Below are 23,730 nucleotides of genomic sequence, written 5' to 3' on the forward strand. Positions count from 1 at the left end.
TTGCAGTTTGTCTTTATTACATAGAAAGAGGCACAGGCATTCCAAGACTACTTTATTGTATTTTTACCATATTGTTGTTGGAGTTCTCTCTACTTATAGGTCTCACCGTGCGCGCGAGCTGAGTAATTGAATCATTTTACGCTCAGTGTCTGCCGGTATCTTTTTTCGTGTTCTTATCGTTACTGTAAAAATATTTAAAATAACTGACGACTATGACACAAAATGGAACGATATACTGTAACCTGCAGTCTGAGATTCCGTAAGTAAACGAAAACTGACTTAACGCCATAATGAGAGAACTTTATAAAGACGACTGCTTTTGAATAAGATTAGCCGTTTGTTTTGTCACTAAAGTTAATCATAATGACATGTGACGCGCAATGCCTGAGCCCTACGCAAATAATTGAAAAAAAGATTTTGTGTGATAATGAAGCCGACTAAGTCGATCTTTGTTTTCTGCTGCAGATTATGGACGAATATTGTCAAATAGAATTCGCTTTCGTTTAGCAGCATGCAAGACAGACTAGTAGCTATAGGAGCAACATATTTTTTATCAGCAATACCTCAAATTCAAGTTCCTGGTTGTTCTTTAGGTCCATAAAATTTGTGAAAGCAAAGGTGTTTGTTTTTTTTGCAACTACGCAAAGCAAATAACAAAGAGATCATAAGTGTTATATTACTCGGATTGCTTCGTACGTTTTTTTTTTAAATTTGCGCGCCAAATTTCGGTGTTGTCCAACGGTTCACTGTCTGATTCTTTTAATTTTGGTTTTTCGTCTAGATTTCGTGTTGTTCCGGTTTAATCAAAGATCCTCTAGTATTCTTAAATCATACTCAGTTGTAACTAGAATCGTGCAGTGGTAACGCGTTTGCCTGCTAAACTTAGGGACACGTGAGGCGGTTCAAACTTAGAACTGCGTTTATTAAGGCACACTCCGTTTTGTAGTTATGGCTAACCGTCACCAGCAATTTCTGATTGACGTAAAAATTCGGAATAAATCGTACTGAGTTACACAATTACCTTTCTTTTTCGTAATTGATGTCCGCGGTTCGCGGGGGGACTTTGAAGCAGACGACAGATCGCTGGACGAGCTATATTTAGGCAGGGAATGTTGTTTATTCTGTGTCTGTGTGTAAGTGTGTCCGTAAAGGTGTGTATCTGGCTGTGTGTTCTACGGGAAGCGGTGGCAGAAAGCGAATAGTTTTTTGCTGATGCGAAGGTAATGTCGTTTCGTTGTTGAAAAGTAAATGTCGTTGTGCATTTTCCTCCTAGTTTACGCAGTGGACTATATTAAATACTCGTTTTGATCGTACATAATTATTGTCAGCAGCGTTGTGTAAACGTACCGGATAACTGGTTGGTGTCCAAAGGATTGTGTGCAGGTGTTATAGTACTCTTGGATACCGGCCAATAAGAGGTGATTTTCTTTACTATATTGCAATTCTAGGCAGGCTTACTTGGCCAATTCTCAATTAGGTAGTTCTCTTATATATCAATGAAGCCTTTCCCAGTATCTAGTCGATTTGTTATTAGCCTAATTACACTGTAATGCTTATTATTACGACTCTCGCAAGGTTTTGTGCGTTATGAGTGAGTGTCATACAACTATTTTCGTAACATTCGATTGGTTTCTGTCAAGCCGAAAACATATTTTGTGTTCTTAAGGGGTTTAGTAAACAATGAATAAAGTTTACTTTCTCCTTGACATGTCCAGAAATACAAACCGCAGTATTGAACACGAAGTGGATCTTTCAACTGGGCAGCACTTTTTCGGCTAGCGTTTTGTAAACTATTGTTTCTACCGACCTGTTTGCTGGATATAAAAGACAAAGCCGTCGAAGGTGATGGATTAGGTAGGTATCAAGCCCGAAATCTTTTATTGACAGAGATCCATATGGTTAGTTCTCCTCTTTCATGTTGAAACGACGTGACCGGCTGTCTGAACTGAAACTGCATAGACGCCCTTACCTTTCTTTTGTTTATTAACATGCATTCATGATTAAGCGCCGCAGGCATATGTATTACAGGTTTGTTTGTTCAAAATATAGTTTGTTGACTAGAAAAAAGCTAGTTTGGCCTATCTCTACACGTTGAGTTAAAGTAGATAGATAATACTTACCAAAGCTATCTGCACATTGTTAGAAAAAATAAACTTAACTAGTGACTGAAAACTTAGGCGTTTGCATAGTTTTTTAATTCATATTGCAGTGTTGAAATTTATAGCACTAGCCTGAGATGACGTACGGTACTATACACTACATTACTAATGACGCTTTTCACTTGATCGAGCGAAAAACTTGTTAATGACTTTATAGATTTGAGCTTAAGTATTGGGAAACAAACTTAAAACATAATGTTGAACCCAAGTGAGTTCTTGTTATATATTTCTTAGTTGATATCTATTTAGATTAAAATGAGTTTAGTTTGAAAAAAATTATGGACTTAACATTATTTATAAGAATATTAATTTATATGTGAGTTAATCGTTTCTAAATATATCAGATACCTTAATTATATATGCGCTGTTCAGTCGACAATAGATGAAGGACTTTTTAAATTTTAAACTTTAAAAAATTTGGCAAACGATTAGTGATTATTGACTTTCCATATTCACGACTGTTTTGTATCGCACTGATAAAAAGTTTCGTCCTCTATACAGCAACTCCACGATGCCAGACAACACGGGTCAGGTTCAGGAGGAATACCTCAACAAGCTTTCCCAGTTGGAGGGCAAAATAGCCGGTGACACATTTGTGGCTAGCTTCTCGAAAAATTGCGAAGTCCTGAAGAGCATGTGTGGGCTGGCGCTGGTATATGAGAATCGTATGAAACAGTATACCAAGGTGCGTTCTTACGATAATATAACTTATGATTCGGAGATAACTCCAACGTCGTAGTTGTGTTATTGGGAAATAGTGTACATGTGGGATAGGATACTCAATGCAGACATACTTTTGCAGTTGAGGTATTCACTTGTTTTTATTGTCACCATCCTTAGGTTTCATTTCTGAGCCTGCTGACATGAAATTAAAAAGGGCAACATTGCTGCTTTTTATAGGAAATGAAGTCGATTCTAACAGACCTCAAGCAAGCTGGAGGTTTTCGGTTGGAGTATTCATTAATCGGAGCCCCTTGCTGCTGTCAGTGTCACGAGAGCGAGGAAAATGCGTCACAGGCGGCTGAAGGCGGGCAGGAGCCAAAAGCAAAGGAGGCGAGGACAAAGGAGGCCGAGACACAGACAGAAGCACAACAAAGTACTGATTTCATACCTCCGGAGGGCTCGAAGGTATGTGTGAGGAAACTTATTGTTAGCAATAGCGATTTGTTATATGTACTATTGTTCAGCGAAGTCGGTTAATGCGATTTTCCTACTGCATCAAGAATGTTATAGTTCTCAAGCGAAAGTACTTTGCTTGAACTTCTTGAGCGCGTTTACTTCAACGGTTATTACAAAAAAGAATTAATGATTATGTATGCTTTTTTGTTGTACTTTTTATGTATGTTGACTGATACAGTTGACTGTGGCTGATATGGTGACACAAGCGGCGCAAGAGATGTGTCCCGCTGGTGCCGGAGGCGATTATGTTTACAACGACCAGTACCACATGTTCTTTTCGCAATCAACAGGCTACTACTGGGATCCGGTATGATTTTTAAGATAATTAAGATTGTACATTATATGGTCATCAATTATTTAATAAAGTGGGTTCAGTTTAAGTATTGGCACTTGGCTCTCAAAAAAGGTTAGATAGCTTTTTTCTCCTTATACCTGCTTTTCCAATAGGTCTAAACGAATCAATTTAGTCTTGAAAGCTAACTAAACATGGGAAACGGATACGCCAAATCGGATCATACCAAATAATTGTTTGTTGAAGTTGTGGTTATTTATATTTTTTTTGTATCATTTAACTGTCTAATCACAGAAAACGAAACTTTTCTACCAACCTACAACGGGTACGTACTACAGCTACGATGAAGATACGCAAAGCTACACCGTTGTGGAGCCCCCGGGAGCGAGTGGCAAAGATCGAAAGGACAAAGATCGGAGACGACGAAGTCGTTCGAGGGATCGACGACGACGACGATCGCGCAGTCGAGGCAACAGCCGGGAGCGGGTTAGTTGGATGTGGCGCACCGCTGCTGCTGTTGCGGAGCTTAGCAATCACAGCAACAGAACTGCTGGAGATGGAGCGAGACGGCCGGACACCTGAAGTATCATATTTGATGATTAGTTCTTCACATGAGATTTATGCCGCTGTCATTTCATTCTCGCCAAGTGTCTAGTTTAGAAGCAGCGAAGAAAGGGAAAGCTACAAATGCGCTTACCTTGCCATCGGGGAAAGTTACGGGTTTCACAGGACTATCGTATAGTAGGAGAAGTCCACATTGCTTCAAGTATAAAGCTATTGAACTTGGTGTAATCAAATTTCGTTTGCCCAAACAAGTGGATCTTAATCTATAGCAGGGTGAATGCGGGGACGAATGATCAGTTGATTTGTTTTCGTTGGCTAGGCCTCTTTTTTTGGTATTGGCGATTAATGGTGCAGGTGGTAAGTCGTAGTACAGGTGTGCGTATTGATTGGTTGATATGGTCGTTTTAGCGTGGCGAGGCAGAACAGGACGTGGCAGCGCAGCTTGAAGCACTGACGCTCTCCGGCAGTCTCGTCGATGGGCCCTTCTTTTACATGGTGGAGAGGGGCCCGCGGAGAACCGCACGAGGTCTCCCAGGCAAGTGGCCCCCGAAACCCGATTGACGATGGCCCTCTGCTTGATCTCTAACCCTTCATAGGAACACCAGCAGCAGCAGCAACGGCGGCGGAGGCGCAGCAGATCGCGGCCGAGTAAGAGGTTGCCGAGTCCCACTTCGCCCAGGGGTGGCCGGGGAAACCGTGACGTCGGCCGGGACGACGATGGTGCCGCTGGAGGCAGCCCGAGGGATCAACGAAGGAGTCCCCCGAGAAAAAGCCGGAGGTCCGAGCGAAGCGCTGATGAGGGCGAGCTTATTACCGAGGAAGAGGGTTCTATCGAGATGGCTATTCTCAGCGAGGACGAAGACTCTAGTAAGACATGATAAACTACTAGAGTTCATATCCAGAAACCCATCGTATACACATCCTACTTCAATGTGTAGAGAGGCCGCATGGGCTCAATTGAACGAAGAAAAAAATTCATTCACTAGGGCTATGTCTGTGGTATGTTGTAATAGGGGCATAATACAGATTTAGCCTTAAAGAGAAATTTGTGGTAAGAAAAGGTAAAGAAATATTTTGAGAACTACACTGGATCAGTTTAGTTAACCGTATTACTACTATTTATAATTCCGATGTTGCAGATGCGATAACCAATTATCCACCGTGTATACGTTTTGTCGTAAAGCAATCACAGCAGCTACCACCGCATTCGGTGCAAATGCTTCCATTCCCTGGAGGAGTACTTGGAGCACCTCTAAAAAGTGATCTCTGTGTTCCCGACGCTGGTATCGGCAAGCGGCATTGCAATATATATTTCGAGTCTGACTCACAACAGTACAAGGTCGAACAGCTTGACGGGAATAATCCGACCAAAATCAACGGAAAGCCTCTAAAAAAGGTGCGCCATTTCTTCATTTAATCACTATTTGAAGCGTTATTTCTACACACTGAAGCTCGCACCACTTAGTGCTGTATAAAATTTTCAGCTAGATATTCAGTATATTGTTGTTATACTGAACATTATCTAACACCAATAGTCTCTTGGGTTTTGGAAATATTTCAGGGCGCAAAACATGTTTTGGTACATATGGACCGTTTTGAGCTTGGAGAGGGCACTCAATTGGAAGTGCATTTACATGATAGGAAGGACACGTGTGGAAATTGCGAACCTGGGCTTCTTCAGCGACGGGCAGAGCTCGGTGAGTAGTAATTACACTTATCTGTCAAACTATCCGCGACTGCTAGCTCATTGATGATGAGTAGCATTTAATGGATATTGCTTGTATACGGATAATGCTTTATAATATAAACAGTGAAAGAGAAAATCTAATAATGAATATAAGAAAAATCGGGCAACTCCCAGTTTATTAGGATTAGGAAGCTGTCGCTCATAGCTCGCAATCGTAATAGTGACGAGCGTTAAATATTGTAGTTAAATAGACAATAATAGTGAAGAAGATTAGTACGCTACAACATATCCACTGCATTCTTTGGAATTATCCTGCTTTGCAGACGCGCCGTCACCAAATAGTTCAGCAAATGCAAGCTCACTGAGCAGTGAAGCTCAGCGTCGGCGAAACCTTAAAGGATTAAAAAAGCAATACGGATTAGCTGAAGAACCGTACATCGAACCTTGGCTTGACGACAATCCACAGTACGCAGATCGCGCGGGCGAAAGACGAGCTCGAGTTGGATCAGATTTCCCTCATGAACTAGATGCCGCACCTGCACATGCTGAAGTGTAAGTAAAATATTCATATATGAATATTATGAAAATTACCACACACTATTTCTGCTTCAGTTCATGAGGGATTTAGGCTCCTGTCACTGCAGTATATGCCTGTCAAATAGCGATCTAAAATAGCGCTTAAACCACAATATGTTTTAGTGAGATCGATCCAACTTTCCTCTACTTACATCATATCTGGTGGTGACTAGTGTGTAGTATTTTTATAGAACCATGTAAATATTCTAAGGTACGAAGAGGCTGAACTTAAGTTTATGCGAAACAGTAATGTAAGGAAATTTTTTTATTAACATGACTGTAATCGGTTCCATATAATATAACAATTTGAGCTGGATAAACAACCACTTGGAAAACAAGGGTTTTATGTACTATACCAAAAAAATGTAAAAAGAAAGTTGTAAACAGAAAATTGTTTTGTTTAAAACATTTTTTATTTGGATTTAGTTTTGTTATTTAAGTTTCCGCTGCGACAATGATGTAGTCGTAGTATGCGTTTCAATTTCTATCTTTTACAGAACTATATATATTTAGATTCCAGATAATCTAAATTCTAATTTGAAATCCCAATACCTTAAATGTCCTTTGATGGATATAATACAATGAGAATCTGTTCCCATGAATGCCCCGCAACAACATTATTCATAACTGTCCCCGGAGGCGGGTCTTGGTAAAACAGCCAGGTTTTGTCTGGTGAGCGTTGCTATAGTAACGTCTGTAGCAGGACCAGTAGCACTATCGCTGCTGGTCCTGCTACAGGCGTTTGTACCACAGTCGCAGCGCGTGTTAGCACCAGTGACGCACTCGCTGACAATTCCACCGTATTAGTTTGCCAGTAGCTTCGAGCAGCTCGCTGTGATGGTTGTTTGCGATATTAGTTACGTGTGTTCTATCGCGGCAGCTCTGTTGGGCTGTTGACCCTCTCCCTCTTCCCACAGCCGTCACGGCGTTGCCCTTGCTCTCAACTAAGCAACGGCGAGCCGAGCCGAGCGGCATTTGTTAAGTGTCTGTTTTTGCGAATTATGAGTATGAGTAGACAGAGCGAAGTCTCGACGCTGTAGTGGTAAGTGGCAAATCGGTGCTCTTCCACTGAAAGTAGCAGCCAACTGCTGCTATTCCTGCCGGGAGCGACTGTGTGGGTCAACATCCAGTGGCGGCGCTACAGTATCTAGCAAAAGCGACTGTGACTTGGTGTGGCTGGACTCGAGGCGGATAAACAATCAAAAGTCCTTCTCCGAGACTCCGCGAACGCTAGCAGTCAGAAATCGTCTAAACGTCCACGCTCGCAGGCGACGTTTTCGTTTGTGCTTGTAAAAGTTTCAACCGTGCCTCTATCTTATATGCACTAACCACAGGACAGGCTGTACTCTGTTCGTGCCTACCTGCCTGCCTTCTATATCAATTGGCGTGTGAGCCAGATCAGTCATACTTCTACCTTAGTACCAGTGTACAAGTGCGTGAATTTCTTTTTTCATCTAGCAAGACAACTGATTATTTTAGGGCCTACGACTGTCAAGAGATTCTCATATTAGCGATCAATAATAGAGCTAACTAGACACCAAAATTGAGAATTCTGGACAGACTGCAGCATAAAATGAGTGAGACTCAGGAAGGAACAGTATTAAACTGGGTTGTAGACTCATCGAGTCTTTTCTATTACTCCAACCCCCAAATAGCTCTGTTCATGAGCATGGGGGTTGCTTTTCTCTACTACTACCTGACCTCAGTAGCCCAAAGGCCTAAGCTGTATTGTAAAGCGGGCAAATTACGCAATGTACTTGAAGCGATGGTACCAGCAGTCAACGAAAAGTACTATCCCACACCGTGGTGCTTCGGTACGCATAGCCAAACCGCTCTGTCAAATTTCTTTCGTTCACTGCTTCCCGACATCAAATATCAGCGGGAGCTTCTGGACACCCCAGATGGCGGCGTTCTGGCACTCGATTGGTTTCCTAGTGATCTTCCTCAAAATGCGCCGATAGCATTTTTCATGGCAGGTTTGACGGGGCATTCACAGACTGAGTACATTAAATCGATAATTCCTGGCGCTTGCCGACAAGGCTGTCGCGTAGCTGTTCTGAACAACCGCGGTCGAGGAGGCGTTGACCTACGGACGGCTAAAACATACTGTGCAGTTAGCTTTGACGACATGGGGTTCGCACTACGGAAAATTAAAGAACGCTACCCAGAATCTATCATTGTAGCATGCGGCATCTCTCTCGGTGGAGTAATTCTTGGTCACTATCTAAGTGAGTCTCGTGAGGAAGCTATGTGCGATGCGGCCATGCTTATCTCGTCGGTGTACGATGTCGGCAAGGCAGTGTACTCTTTGGAGCTGCCCGGCCTCAATCGATTACTTAACCGTCACCTCGCACGTAATCTGTGGCTAACCGTCGAACCACATAAGGATAAATTTGAGGAGTTCCGAAAACGGGTAAACCTCGATGATGTTCAAAAGTCGACCACGATCAAGGAGTTCGATGAACGATTCACATCGAAAATGTTCGGTTTTCAGTCCGTCGATCAATACTATGACGCGGCGACACTTAGTCATAAGATCAGGAAAACAAGAATACCGACCCTCTGCGTTTGCGCTGCGGATGACATGTTCCAACCAGCGGATGCACTTCCGGTGTCAGCTGTCGAGGACAACGCGAATCTTGCCTTTATTGTGACGACGCGTGGTGGTCACATAGGGTTTATGGACGGCTTACTACCGTTTCTACCTTTTTTCTCTGAGCGCCTTTATGAACAATTCCTCGCTTCTATGGTGGCTAGTGTTCAAAAAGGAGTATTTAAGAACAAGTAGCTAGCCAAAACTGTATGCCTATAGCTCCCCCGCGTGAGCAGCAATTAGCATTCAGAAATAATTTCAATCAATCTTTAGTAAGGCACCGATACAACCGGATTTATCAAATCGAGCTTTTGCCGTTGCTGCTGCCTTTTAACGCACGCATAAGACTGTCAAATAGTCTGCAACAATGAAATCATTAGTTTTCGAAAACCTGCACTTTATAGTGATTTCAGTAATAACAGAAAACAGAAATATATATTTCCTGTATTCATACTGAACATCTGCTTAAATTTTTAGTGCTGTGTTTTGAGATGAGCTAGTCACACGAGATGAAACGCATATGAGAAGTTTTCATCCTTGAAATTGCTCTGCGGCGTAGGCGGTACTGGCCTCTGGCAGAGTGACAAGAAGATTAACGTAACTACTTTAGGGATATGCTAGGAAAGTCAATAATTTGAATTAGATACACAGAATTGATATGACGACTACGTTTGGGTTAACACCGTTTCTACCTTGGTGCCCATAGTAACTGACACACAAATGAGAAAATAGAATGTGTCTGAGAATACATAGCTTTTTGACGTAATATTTGTCACTGTAACTATTCACCTTATATCATTGATATCTGAATTTGAGACCGACCTAGAAACAAATGCGGATTTAAAATGACAGATAGTTTGATGTAATCGGTGCCTGTAACCCTGTTCGCCTGCATGATTTAATCCCTGGAATTTCAGAACGCAACACCAACGCAGAACATGTTGCCTATCTATTATAGTTATCATTATTATTAAAAACAAGTCTAACGAAGTTTATTGCTATAAACGAGCACGAGTTATGATAAATGAGTTGTCATCAGAAGAAATCTTATGTACAGTGCAATGATGGCAATACAATATTTGTAACAATGTTATTAACGATATTATAGCTAGTGTTAATAATAATAACAAATTATTAATAGTAGAGGGATTTAACACACGCGCTGAGCTATTGCCGTGAGCCCTGGCAGGTTTTTTTCTTCAAGAACAGGATCGACAGAAAAACCAAACAATCAGCTGTTATAGTCTTAAGACACTTACGTCCTCGTTTATAGTTACTTAAATAAATTATGCTAATCATTAGGCTACGTGTTTCACTGCGCTACACCACCAGCCTCATATTTGTAATAAAACTTGGGTAATGCTGTGACGTTAAACGCGCAACTCATCAATAGAAAGTGGGAATATCTTCCGTAATCCATAGCTATTTTGAAATCACGTATCATCGCAACACAACCCTTCAGCAAAACAGAAAAAAAATAATAAAACCACATCAGAAACTAATTACTGAACAAAGCACAGTAAATCTGGGTAGGGATGGACAACCTAAATAAAGAGTTAATTTTAACTCTTTATTTAGGTTTTTTATTTATTTATTTATTCCTTCTTTAACTCTCTGTTAATTTTAACAGAAGGATTGTTGCCGCGAATTTTATTCGTCGCGGGCTTAGGAAGCCTGCCATAAAACAGTGCAGATGGGTTCGTCGCATTGATAGAGGCGATATAAGATTTGTCTTACTGGCATTGCTTTATAGGATAGGCGTGTACCTATTTACGATCTTTTGTTCTAGGTAGCTTAGCCAGCGTTTAAAATTAAACTGTTATGTAAATGAAAATCTCTTCGTTCGGATCAAATCGAACTTGATGCTAGGCAGTGGGAAATACTATATTATTAATAATAGATGATCTGTTAATACACCCTGTGGCTGCTCTGCCGCTCTGCTTTTCGGTTAATTACCAATTTTTCGCCGTAGCTGCAATCGCGAATGTGACGCTACGGGGATTCTGTCTCTCAAAAAAAATACAATTTTTGAGAGAAGGGTGATTTAAGAAAAATGACGCTCGGCTCCTCCCCGCTTAGTAGAAAACTCATATCAGTTGCATCTTATTTGAAATTCAGCTCTGCCTTTGTCTCTATGGCTGAAGGTCCAGGATGACAATGAACTGTCATGAAACCATCATTGTAACCAATAAAAGATATCTGTGTTGCCTATTCTGAAATGTTCAGGGCAGAGGCTACTGTAATTTGAGGTTCCCGGTTCATGCTGTTTACGAATGAACACACCGAATCAGGGTGGAAATGTAGATGACCGAAATATTGAAAAGACAAGATATACTCATCTATGATTGGATGTACTCCAATTCTTGATGAGCTGATGGCGGACATATTGTTACCATACTATAATTATCTCTCAAATATACAGACGTGCAGATATACGATTAGGATAACAACTGTATTCTATTCACGAGTTATGCCCATAATTATAGCACAACTGTATAAACAGTTATTGACAATGTGTAAGCTGTTGAGAATGAAATAACACGAAAACAATCTTTTTCGGTAAATCACAATGCATTGCGTCTTTTTTTATTTTATTCGAATAATTTCCTAGGAAAAGACCATTTAAAGCTGGAACTGCAGAGTAATGATCTTAAGTTGAATATTATGTAGCTGATAACAGAATGATAGCAACATGACCGATGAAGTTTTATACTGCAATTATTTGCAAAATACGTAAAATATTTTCGGTGTATATACTCAACTAGTACAGCAAGAAAGGAAGGTATATAGAGTAGAATGTGGTTTTTCGATGGTGGGTTAGCCATTACCGTGTAACCCCAACATCTTACGACTTATGTTTCAAACACATGTTTGCCCAGCTATAACGCATTTGCGTTCGATTGTTGTGGCCTTTACTTAGCAAAAACGGGGTAACTCATGACAACATGATTATACTCGGATGGTTTTATGACATCCAAGCACATACACAAGTTTTTAAATCGGCAACAACTTGCTCCATCAGCGTGACTGCTGTAAGTTCTCGTCTACAAATTTACATTATGTTTTGTCTGTACAGGATTTTTAAGCAAGTTATCTGCCTTGGCGAAAATACAGTTCATAAAACTCAGAATATTTAGTTACTAATTGTCTACCTAGCCTTTTTTATGAATTTGCAAAATAATGTTTCTCATCTGGAACTTATCTTCGGCGGTAATAATTAATATTTAACGTGTACCCCACTGTTTGAAACTCTGACGTTTGGAGCTGTTCCAGCTGGGACATCAGGGTCTCTCCGGCCATTGATTTGCGAACTATGTGGCACCAGATTGACCCCGAGCTTATTCGAACTGAACACAAAATTGATTGTCCACTAGGAGTGCTCTGGCAGTGTCGAAAGGAAACTCGTCACGTGTTGGAGAAAACGAAATTACAGTATAACTGAAAAATGCAGTAAATTTTTTTACCGAGAGTTAAGCTTTCACTGCGTTGTTTACTTAACGTCGAAAGGCTTCCCTACCATTCGAGGCTTCTACCTTAGCGAATATTATATCCCTTAGTATATACACATTCCTTTACATTTCCAGTACCTTTGTTGTGAAATGTACTGAAACAATCATCCCTAGGATGATTTAGTAAAAATCCTTGTAAAAATGCGTCTGAAATATAATATTAGTATGTGTCGAAGCTTTGCTGCCTGTAAAGCTGTTACTTCCGGTTAATGCACTGCGAAATTGTATTTGATTGCAACGGATCTGAAGTTTAGTAACACATAAATTTGTCAACGAGATCCTGAGGATTTGTATGTATGATTGCAATCGTACATTTGAAGGCATGAAGTCGAGATCAGGATGCAGTATTTGCTCTTGCGTGAATACGTGATACGCCTTGATCATCCAGGCAACGCAAAGGTTTTGGCACAGTATGAGTAGACGGACCAAGTATAATACTTTAGCAAAAAACCCTTGCATCTTGCATATATTGGTCGAGTTTTTCGTTCATTCGATAAGATTGCATATTAACAAGACTTTTGAGGCGTTCTATAAAATGGCGTGTTTAATGAAAATAACTAGGAATTAATGTCCAATGGTATTCCATTAGATCGTGTGCAGCTTTTTTTATCCTGTAGAACTATAGAATCTGTGAATCACATAAATCGACAATGGCATAAGTCACAGCAAATTAGTAATTAAACCAATCTAGTTTGTTTGGGAATGACCTTGAATGTTGTATGCTTAATTTGTATAGATGGGTCAGTTACTGTTGTTTTGTACAGTGTTTTTCTTAATAGTTAAAATTTGATAAAACGAATCCGCAAAGGAAAGACGGATTTTTATACTCAAAGAGACATCGTAGGTCTCTCAGACGGTAGTGTTCCAGGCTGAAAAGAAGCTAGAAAAAGAAATCGAACTTCATGATTCGATAACCCATTAGTGGCGCAGGTGTAGTGCACACTTTGCTGTAAATAATTAAAGAACGTTTAGTAGTACTATATTGCAGCTTTGTCTACTTGTTTTCAATAATATCTTTGCATGTATAAGCTTAGTACATTCAATAAAAGCTGACAGATAACAGTAATAATATGATTAGTAAAAGTGAGATAAACTTTGAGAAGCTTATTGATCAAAACAAATTGGGCGCAAATCATCGGTCTTTTGATGTTCCTGAAACTGATTTGTGAGAAGCAACCAAAACAATAAAAAAAACAGAAGTTGTTAAAATTTATCGAACGTGTTACTCTGTTCGTATCGATTGACGATACAAGCTTTTCTTGCGCATCTCATTGATCCTCATTGATTTCCTACGTTGAACTTCCCTTAAGACAGACTTTACTGCACCGTTATATTACACCTATTATGGCCTGATATTTATATAGTAGCACTCAGTACTTCTACTATAAGTGCATTTTCAGCATAGTTTCTGGCAAACAACGGCCGTGATCATACAGGACCGTGACGACAGAAAGACGATCCACAGAGGCTCGATTGAAACCAATGCAAAACGATTAAGTACGTTACAAAGGCTATGGATATTTCATACAACACACGATGTCATAATCATTTTGCTTTAGTTGCATTTTTATTCTCATAGTCGCATGTACGTACATAGAGAGTACATAATCGCACGACCACGACCGGTTGTATAGGATTCGAGCAGGTACACAGCTGCTCACCATTCTGACAGTTGCTGCCACAAACTTAGCGCATATGGAACCTGCTATTGGTTATTTAAATATCAAGTCAGAACACAGAATAAATAGAGCGAATCGCAAACGTTTGCCGTTTCAAAAACAATTGGTTACGTTGAATAATTTTGCTCGCGAGTGGCAGAAGTTTTATTTTTTTTTAAAGTTTTTTCCGGTAGTTTCGTCTTCGCGGTGTCATTAAAATCCATTCCATAACTCGTTCATAATTATATATATGAAGGTCATATTTAAAATTTGAGTGAGAGTAACTCGTACTTGCTTTGGAGAATGTGGATTATTAACTGATTATAATGTTGGCTTACGAAATTTACCGTTTTTGTGGTAACACTGACAGCATTCCAAACTATATCTAATAATCAATCATTAAGTATTTCAATTCTACGTGATCTATTTTCATTTTCTTAAAATTATACAGCTTCAGCTACGTAGTAAACGAGATGATAATGGTATCTGGTAAACTTATGTCGGGTCATTTCACTTACTATTCTAGTATGAACAGCCCACCATTCCTAATCAAAAACCTTTAATTCTAGCAATACGAGACATTAAGTCTAGTTCGGTCGAGCAGTCGGAGCAAATAATACTGTACGACCACTATTAGAAATTTCCAGTGACATTATACCACTTAGATTAAAATGTTCGTGAGTACTCTTTTAATCTAACATGATGCATAAGTAGCATTTCTTAGTGCTTATCATGAAATTCTTCTCGCATATACTTTAATAAAATGTGCTATATCAGACAAATGTTGCCTAATATAGATATTTATATCTAAAACTATATAGAATTAGACCAATTTTCGTAGCTAGGTTAAAATAGAGTGACCGGTTTGTCCAATATCGTTTAATTTAAACTAAGAAAGGCAAAAATGTACCATTGCACCATTGAGTTTCCCTTTGTAGCTGCTTCGACGTTCAGTCTTCTGTAATTGGTGTTGGCTTATGCCAAAAACAAAGACGGAAAGTATCTTACCAACCAGCTTATTACAGAAACTTTCAATTGTAATTTAGAAACTAAGCCCTAGAAAGATTCTAAGACGTATCTTTTTGCTCGTGTACTTATTTACTATAATACTTCAGGCCGATGGAACGATCAAACAAAGGCTTCAAAATGCTCCAAGGCATGGGCTGGCGAGAAGGAGAGGGCTTGGGACGGTCTAATCAAGGTGGAACACAGCCCGTTCCCGTGCAGGTATGCGAACATTGCACAGGCACTAACAGCGGAGTACCAAGGAAATTTTTTTTTGTAATGAAAACTATATATGAGAATGTTCACTGACTACTATCAGTGAACATCTAAGTTATACTAAAAACTTAAATTTTTCTCAGAAACAAACGTAATATATATGAGCATCATATTTATTATCTTTTTCTGTCCTAAAATTTTCCCTGTTCTTCAGATGCGCAACGAACGTGCAGGGATAGGTTCAGAGGATGCAATCCATTCGGATGACAACAACCGAGGCGAGCGATGGAAAAGGGCGCGGGCTAGATACGATCAAATCAAATGAGAAACAAACACGGCTATTCATTAATCGAAATAATCATTTCATCACCAATCAATCGTTCAGCAATCGCTTCTATGATTGCTCACAAAATAAAGAAAGCGAACGATTCTTGAAGGAGAAGGTAAACTGTTCATTAGCAGGGAGAGGGTTACAACGTTGTCACTGAATACTGGAAACCATGTTCGTCTCCTGATGGTAACAATGTAAATTATGGCCATTGGTTAATAAACAAATAATGATTTTTTCCTAAATAAACTCTTGAAAACGAATTCTTGTGTACAAAAACATTGTATTTCGTTTGCGCTGAGTCATTTCGTCGCATGCAGTTATCCAATATCATCGTTACTAAACGATACACGTAATTTTTGTAGCTTTTCAATAAAAACAACTTCTTTTAAAGTTAAATTTAAATCAAAAAATCTCTTTTCTTCTTCGAAAAGAAGTTTTCGAAGCCTAAAATATTGACCTTAGGCTTCTCCATCTTTTATGATAGAGATTTTAATTAGGAAAAAGTATAGAAATTTTGTTCTTACAAAGACACTGAATAATAACGACCTTGTTCAAGTTCTAACTAACGGCTGACGCTTCTTTTCTAGATTGTTCTATTACTAAGCCCTATCATAGAACTGGCTGGATAATTATAAGCATTACTTGTCCAAAGCTACATCTTACCAAAATAATTATTCTCGTCAACCAACAATGTACGGCACCGTAGATTGGTAGTAGTAGAAACAACTTCCAGCATTATTTGACGGAAAATCGGCGATAGATAGGAAATAATCTGGACACCAGAGTTAATCGACGCAGTCCGGAAATGCGTGTGTAATAATCCGTCTGTTTCAATCGAAAAGAAATTTCGTGAACATGGCTACTACATTATGAATTGTTCACGAAGGCCTCAGGCACGTGTCATATGCCATTCAAGTTAAACAGGTGATCTTTCAGGCCAACAAAACGTTGAGATACGTTCTGGTTTCTAGTTGGTTTTCAGTCCAGATGGTTTCCAATTCTGTCAAGGGCAATTTTTGATTCCCAATTAAAGGGAAAGAGTTTATTCTCGCTGAATAAACAGGCAAAAATCAATTGCGCAGACGGCTGTTGGCTTGTTCACCATTCACAAAATGTGCCTGTAGTGCATAAAATCCAATTTCCGATCTATCTCCATGTCTATAGTGTGTCGTCCAGTGAAAGAAGAGTGATGTTACCGTACTTTTCTAGAAAACGAAATTACTGTTTGAGAAATTTATCTGCATGTTCTACAAAGCGTTGCGCGACTGTTTATAAATAGGCACATATGATCTATAAGGAGAACACGTTTTAAGATTGATCTCTTTTCTGGTTCTTTTCACATATAACACAAAATTGCGATTAAGCTCAAATCTACCAGCGTCATGAAAACTTAATAAGCGTTGAGCAAACCAATTGGGCTTATTATGCCTAGAGTGCGCGACAATCGCCGTAATGCTTGTTTAATCCTGTCAAATATTTTGAACGGCCATTTTACAGACAGTCCTGTGAAGGGTATCCTAGACAGTCATTTCACAAATATTGTTTAGCTCAATACAATTTTAAGTTAACATAAAACATATGGCATATTAAAATTGATCTGATAAAAGGTCAAGGTCAATATGGTTAGATTTCCAAGGAAGCGCTCGACTGATATCTTGCGTATTGAAGTTGCAATTTGATTCATCTAGAAATTTTGGGAGGTAAAAGAGCCAAGGGAAGCTACGGTGCAGCGTTACTGTTTTTAAGCACAAGCGGTTTTTGTTAAAAGAAAAAGATCAGTAAAGCCATATTTAGAGAAGCCTATATTACTAACATCTTGTTTGCACTATGAAGTGCAATACCTATCATTTGTTGAAGAATTGGCCAATGTGTGGACATCCAACGTTCTTGTTGGAAAGTTCTCCGTTTATTAATTTATACTTAATAAGTACGGGCGCAATGAACAATGCATAATAACATCTCAAAGTCTTATTAACTTGTCACGATAATCTAACTACTCTTATCCAATAAATTTGGTTAACAACATGGTTGCTACATAATACATTCACATATTCACACATCCCATTTGACTTTCGGATATACAGCTTTTCAGATCTACAGGTTTTTAACCTACCGCAAAAATCAGGTTCCTCGTTATTCTATTGAACAGGCGCGTTTTCATTACCTCACCTCCATTTTCACCATCGTATGACTCTCAGGGATAACACACAGGTACTTACTCCAACTAAGAGTTGTTATGCTATAAATTTACAAAAGAACATGTAATACTTTCAGATAGTACTATCGACTGTAACAGGTGATGGCCGCAGCATTACTTCTACAGAGCACTGCTTTCCCTATCACTATTTTTCGATGCAGCAAAAGATGGTGAGGCAGCTCAAAAGAGCATATGGCCCAGTGCATAATATAATATAAACGCTATCGTATTGCAAGCTATTTGAAATTTTAGTAGAAGTCGAACTAGCTCGCCTTCATTCATCGGATCTGAAATTGCGCAAATGTCAGAACAAAGGCGAAACTTAGCAACAACGATACAAATGGGGGTCAGAGAACTCAGTTATCCTGATAAGCACAAGCTGTACAGCATCCGATTCCTAATTAGATTAGAATGTTCAAATGTACGCTTTACGATACTGCTAATTTCGGCTCTCATTCAAGAATGATAAAAAGTAAACTGTATTAGTAGATATATACCTATAAAAGCAAGAGCCCAATTAATAATAGTTAGATTGTTCATCTCGAATGTAGTGGAATCGGCATGGGCTACCGATCTGATCTGCACAATTTTAAGAGTCTTAAAGACTCGGAGAATCCTCCGCCCGAGACGCGAAAGCGAATCTTCACGAAATGTCACTGTCGACGGTGAGAGAAGACCTGTTTCCCTGCAAGATAACCCACAAATATGAAAAACTATCTAAAGTCTGCAAAGAGGACAACAACAGCTACACCAAATACGTTTCACAGAAATATCGGTTGTTATATAATTACCTTAATTTTTTTCGATTTTTATACAAATCACCTTCCTGCTGTTACTAGGTTCAAATATAGAATGCTTATTAATGACTTAGTTAATTAAACTATTTGATAATTCTCGATGATTTGAATGCGAATATTACTCAGGCCTTTTTGAAAAAATCGGATGAAAATCGGAGATTCTTACTTGCTATATGCCGGTAGTCGGTGTCTTGGGCATGGGATGAGCTTGAAGAGTTGCGGTGTCGAGTAGAGGAAATTGATTATCTGAAGATACAGTAGCGATCTTATTTGAAGTGTTCAAAGAAACCAATGCGACTAGAGTATAAAAACTTCGGCCGATCTTCTTTTCTTATGAGTATTTTGATAGCAGCAGCAAAGCACATGTCTGACTAAACGTACGGAAACGACTGATACGTGATATCTGGAGACCGATTAGCTGTTCATCTAGTCAATCCCTTCTCCATTACAAAGGGCTGAAGAAAATACTAAACACGCGGAAGCCACCAGTCAAATTTCCAATAGGAATAGGTCATCCTCAATGTAAACGTTAGTATATAGGAGGGACTTGGAAAGTTCGACGATATGATTCTGAGCTCGCGCACCTTAGCCTGGTCGACCATCCATGGCCAACGAGAACCTCAGATGGCAAACAGGTCATTAACTGGTCGAGTGGATAAGCTACGAACATTTGACTATAGTCAGGAATCCTGAATGTATGACATTTGATCAAAGATCAGAAGCCTGGATGATATATAAATTGGGCTAAGCGAACAACACGACTGCTTCTCACTGTTCATCAAAATTTAGTCCGAAACCGGGCAACACGTAGTCTGGTGTCTCCACGTCGATATACAGCGGAGGAAAGGATTTGGTAGAGCCGTAAGGTAAGCTTGAATCCAGTTTTAAACCAGAAATCTATGAAAAAGAAAAAGAAATATTTCACGTTTGGTACTACTGAAAATGTCTAGGAAATCTTTGAAAATAACAAAACAATCATCGTTGGTGAGGATCTGCGCAAGGCTCAATTGCATTAAGTGGATGAGGATACCAAACAAAAATGACTCGATAGGTTATAACATGATTATCTTTCTCCACGACAGGTCCAAGCCGCATATGGCCAAGGTTAGTGAAGGCTCTTTGCAAGGATTTAAATGGGAAATTTTTTTACACACCATATGTTTAGCATCTACGGGCTGCCGTTTTTCTTGATTATTAACGAATCACATTTCTAACAGTACATCAGATAATAATTGCTGAAATAAGATACGTCGAATGCGTAATAAATTAATGAAAGAATTCGAGCGAACCGCTGATTTTGTTAGGTGGAACCGTTGTGTTAGGAACTAATATATGCAAGTAAACTCAGTAAAATATTTTCGTACTTGATCCGAGCTAAAATTGCATCTTGACCTTTTCGTTTTTATTTCGAATCCGAATTCAGGTTCATTAAAGTGGGAGCAAATAGTCTTCCAAGGCATGTTTACCACGTCATACTCCAGTATTTCGGAAGCTTCTATTCAACAGTAATACAAATTGTGCTATATGCACATGTTTTCATAGATTGGATTTATTTCCTATTTTCTTTAACATACTATTCAGGTCAAAAAAAAAGTCGACAGTTTATGTTCTCGTTCCTTTCTTTCTGACGAAGGTCAAAATGAAGTGGATATTCATTTCGCTGTCCTACACAATTTTTAGTCCCATTACTTCCTTATTCTTAAATGAAAGGGTAGCTGGTAAACAAACATAAGTTCTGCGTCAGAGTCTGCTAAGTTTGTGACGTTGTAAATTGTTAACACTTGTTACCTGTGGAACAAAGAAGAGCAACATGGCTTTCGAGAAGTGGCCAAGGATGGCCGCACACGCGAACGTCATTCCAGCGAAGTAACAGAACGTATCCCCTACAAATACCTGCGTCAATCAACAAGTAGCTCAGTTCATGCAAAACGTCACCGTGAAGGCAATGTTTCCATTTTTTGCTAGTAAAAGAAAACATCATTTAATGTTCTGCTACCGCAAAGGAGATCTTCCATCGAGAGATTTTTACTATATTGACAGCTTCGGCAATGTAATAGTGCAACATTGAATAAGCTGAAGCAAGCTGCATATCTTTATAATGAAAGGCGTCTATTCTACCAACCTTTGAAGGATATTTGTTAAACTTGTAAAGAGCGAATGAGGTGGCAAAGAAAGCAGGCATCAGGTACAAGCTCAGTAGGTGGCCAGTCTCACCGCGACCGAATAATTCCACCACATTAAAGATCATAATCGAGCCGGCAATCACCAATGACTGGCCCACCTAGATTTGAAAAACGGTACAAGCCTGTTTTAGATAGCTTAAAAGTAATGATAGCAAAATCACAACATAATCAGAATTACGGAGCGTCTAATTACTCATATCAGTCCTGAATTCTCCATCGCTCTTTATTTTTCATAGTGTAAAAAGTTATTGCAAAAGCGCTAACGTATTTTACATCAATGTCTGTGTTCCTTCGAACAGTGGTCCCTCTTGTAATTAAGAACGTCGTGAAGATATATTTTAGTATACCAGATTTCAGTTATTAAAATAAGCGGTCATTTAGCTTGAACATCCAGCTGTTCTATTCGCATAGCCTAGTGTACTTGGATTTAAGTACTTTCAGTTTCTCAATATATTGATATCTCAGCTATACCTCAAGTCCATTGACTCCGGCGAGAATATTGATTGCATTTGTACAGAATACGGCCAACATCCCCATATAAACATAATATAGGGGTCCAAGGTAGAGAGTGCCTGGACGTATCATTCGGTACAGCGAAGCCGGAGTGATAGTCATCAACGGCGCGGCAGGCGTAATTGGTCCGCGCGTTGAATTCCAGCGGGATCCAGCATTAAGAGGAATTAAAATGAAATTAACATAGAAACAGAATTAATCATCTTAAACAATTTACACCTCCTTTTTAGCTATACAATACATTTGGCAATATAATAAGGAGTGTTTAAACTAAACATTTTGAGTTAGTTGCAATAAAATTACAAATTATTAGCAATTCGAAAAACAGCGCGAACCGACACTGAGCATCATAACAGCGACAATCAATAAAATGTATACTACATAGGTTACGTGCGTTTACAATTAACAGCAGACAAACATTCAACAGGAAGGAACTCTTACCTCCGATAAGAAAGCGCAACGGCTTGGGCACGATGACAGTGGTTACATTAAAATTAACATAGTATACCATAAGTAGAGGAAGACTTCCAAGAGTCGGTAAGACGAGTTTATCTCTAGAACACGCAGAATTAACAAGAATTATTGTTTTACTGATATCGGTTAGCTTACTCGGATCTGTTCCATGGAACGTTTAAATATAGGGTCACTTGTATGTACGCACGCGTTTACTAATACAAATGATACTGTAGACTAAAATGTGCTGTTCTTCTTTACTAGAAAATGACTCATTTATTCGTTTTCATAAAGGTGCTGAAATGGGACACGTTTAGCAGCCAAGTCGTGAAGAAGCCGAAATATATTGCCTGTAAGAATCTAATCTACATAGATTCTCACATAAATGAAATCAACGTTACACATTGTTCTGTATGAAATTTTAACTAGAAAGCGATTCTTGAGGTTAACAAAAACCTTAGCAATCGTACCTCCATTTGAGATCAAGGACATCGTCAGCAAATCCTAGCAAAATCATGCAGCAGATTGAGAGGAGGGCGGCAAGAATCTCCACGAGCCGATCGTAGGCAAAGATGCCATCTATCGAAGATGCTAAGAATGGGATCGGAATGAAGAGAAACACCTGAATGAAGTGTGAGGCAAAATACATTGGGCAAAAACGTTAACGTTCAGCACTGCTTGAATTTAGCTTTTTTCCGACGATGCAAGTACGTACGCTTAAAACAAAACTGCTACAACACGATGTGAAACAAACGTTTGTAATCGTCAATTTGTGATATTCTATTACTGAATCCTTTATGGCCAATATTCTCTACTGAATCACTGGAGCATCATCACGAATTTTCCTAATTATGTCACATCATCAGCTGAGTATAATAACAGTGCCGTATTAATAGAGTTAAGCAAAGCACAAACAATTAACATAATTCTGTTGGAGACACACATGCATATCTGCACTATTCATTATAAAAACAGGCAACTTACTTCGTAATCGATGCCTATTACGGCAGGTTATTAAGAAGCAAAAAGGCCTCCAGACTGCTAAAAAAGACATTGCTGCTAGATACGATGGAAAAGCTATCCTGAGTTTTCCAGGGTAATTAGGTTCACCATATGGTTTGGCATAATTTAGCAAGTGGAATTGTGGTAGAGATATCTTATTCTACATAATATAAAAATGTGTAGTGTGTATCCTTATATTGCAACCTTTGTGTTGAAAACGGCTTGAATGTTGTGCAAAAAAATAGAAAAAACGGATAAATTTAAAAATAGCTGACGGTGTTACACCTTCTAGTTTAGATCACGATCGTTTCTAAATTGAATAGGTGCAGCCTATTCCTATATTTGAACAGCATTTTATGTGTCATACAGGCCCATCTAAAAGTTGAAGTATTTTTAAAACTTGACGGAACTTCCTGTAAGTCGTTGATCAGTTCTTCAGTGTCAGCGAAGCTTTTGGAAGGCTTGCTTTGTATAAAAAGATAATCACTAGCATTGCAAATCATATCAGTAATGAATCTGATGAGACTTAGGTATCCATTCTTAAAGTACAGGCTTTACTAAGTCCTGGGAAAACTGTAAAGGGCGATTAATGATATCATAGAAATGCGGCACGCTTTAATGGAACCAATCGGAAACGATGCAGCTTCTCCGCGTTGTCATTGGATTTAATTCGTCCAAAAACTACTCATGTCACGTCCTTTCAAGAAACTCCGCCATATAATTAAGATCAGGTAAAAAAATGTTTAGCCTTTTTTAGGCGTTACGGCGGTAGCAAACAGAAGAGCGGACGTATAGATAAATGGAACAAACGTTATA

General features: G+C 39.1%; 3 protein-coding genes across 8 annotated transcripts in view; 2 read left to right on the forward strand and 1 right to left on the reverse strand.

The window, feature by feature from the left end:
* The first annotated feature begins 1,073 nt into the window (after nucleotides 1-1,073).
* LOC111254973 (uncharacterized) lies at nucleotides 1,074-16,015 on the forward strand. Of its 4 annotated transcripts, none has more exons than XM_022816490.2 (12): nucleotides 1,074-1,220; nucleotides 1,332-1,418; nucleotides 2,661-2,844; nucleotides 3,060-3,287; nucleotides 3,517-3,645; nucleotides 3,925-4,116; nucleotides 4,791-5,061; nucleotides 5,334-5,590; nucleotides 5,756-5,891; nucleotides 6,205-6,433; nucleotides 15,333-15,444; nucleotides 15,653-16,015. In XM_022816490.2, exons 3-12 carry the CDS (start codon nucleotides 2,671-2,673, stop codon nucleotides 15,761-15,763), a joined length of 1,839 nt encoding a protein of 612 aa, XP_022672225.1. In that variant the 5' UTR covers nucleotides 1,074-1,220; nucleotides 1,332-1,418; nucleotides 2,661-2,670; the 3' UTR covers nucleotides 15,764-16,015. The 4 variants fall into 4 exon arrangements, with proteins under 4 accessions (XP_022672225.1, XP_022672224.1, XP_022672226.1 ...); XM_022816491.2 differs by adding an exon at nucleotides 1,716-1,854 and having other exon boundaries at nucleotides 1,144-1,418; XM_022816489.2 differs by lacking the exon at nucleotides 1,332-1,418 and having other exon boundaries at nucleotides 1,103-1,220.
* Nucleotides 7,506-11,620, forward strand: LOC111254974 (phospholipase ABHD3-like). The gene has a single exon (XM_022816492.2). It carries the CDS (start codon nucleotides 8,031-8,033, stop codon nucleotides 9,243-9,245), a length of 1,215 nt encoding a protein of 404 aa, XP_022672227.1. The 5' UTR covers nucleotides 7,506-8,030; the 3' UTR covers nucleotides 9,246-11,620.
* A 1,623-nt stretch (nucleotides 16,016-17,638) lies between the features above and the next one.
* Alg7 (Alg7 dolichyl-phosphate N-acetylglucosaminephosphotransferase) overlaps nucleotides 17,639-23,730 on the reverse strand; it is an 8,872-nt gene continuing 2,780 nt past the window's right edge. For 2 of the 3 annotated variants that reach the window (XM_022815116.2, XM_022815118.2), the window contains 8 exons: nucleotides 22,383-22,534; nucleotides 21,901-22,013; nucleotides 21,418-21,518; nucleotides 20,886-21,044; nucleotides 20,552-20,656; nucleotides 18,930-19,009; nucleotides 18,464-18,651; nucleotides 17,639-18,253 (listed from right to left, as the gene is read on the reverse strand). In XM_022815116.2, the coding sequence (XP_022670851.1) occupies nucleotides 18,147-18,253; nucleotides 18,464-18,651; nucleotides 18,930-19,009; nucleotides 20,552-20,656; nucleotides 20,886-21,044; nucleotides 21,418-21,518; nucleotides 21,901-22,013; nucleotides 22,383-22,534 (1,005 nt within the window). In that variant the 3' untranslated portion in view covers nucleotides 17,639-18,146. The remainder of the gene's footprint in view (nucleotides 18,254-18,463; nucleotides 18,652-18,929; nucleotides 19,010-20,551; nucleotides 20,657-20,885; nucleotides 21,045-21,417; nucleotides 21,519-21,900; nucleotides 22,014-22,382; nucleotides 22,535-23,730) is intronic. The other variant, XM_022815117.1, reaches the window with a different exon arrangement.

This window comes from Varroa destructor, unplaced genomic scaffold (assembly GCF_002443255.2).
Source record: "Varroa destructor unplaced genomic scaffold, Vdes_3.0 BEIS01000007.1, whole genome shotgun sequence".
Classification (NCBI taxonomy): domain Eukaryota; kingdom Metazoa; phylum Arthropoda; class Arachnida; order Mesostigmata; family Varroidae; genus Varroa; species Varroa destructor.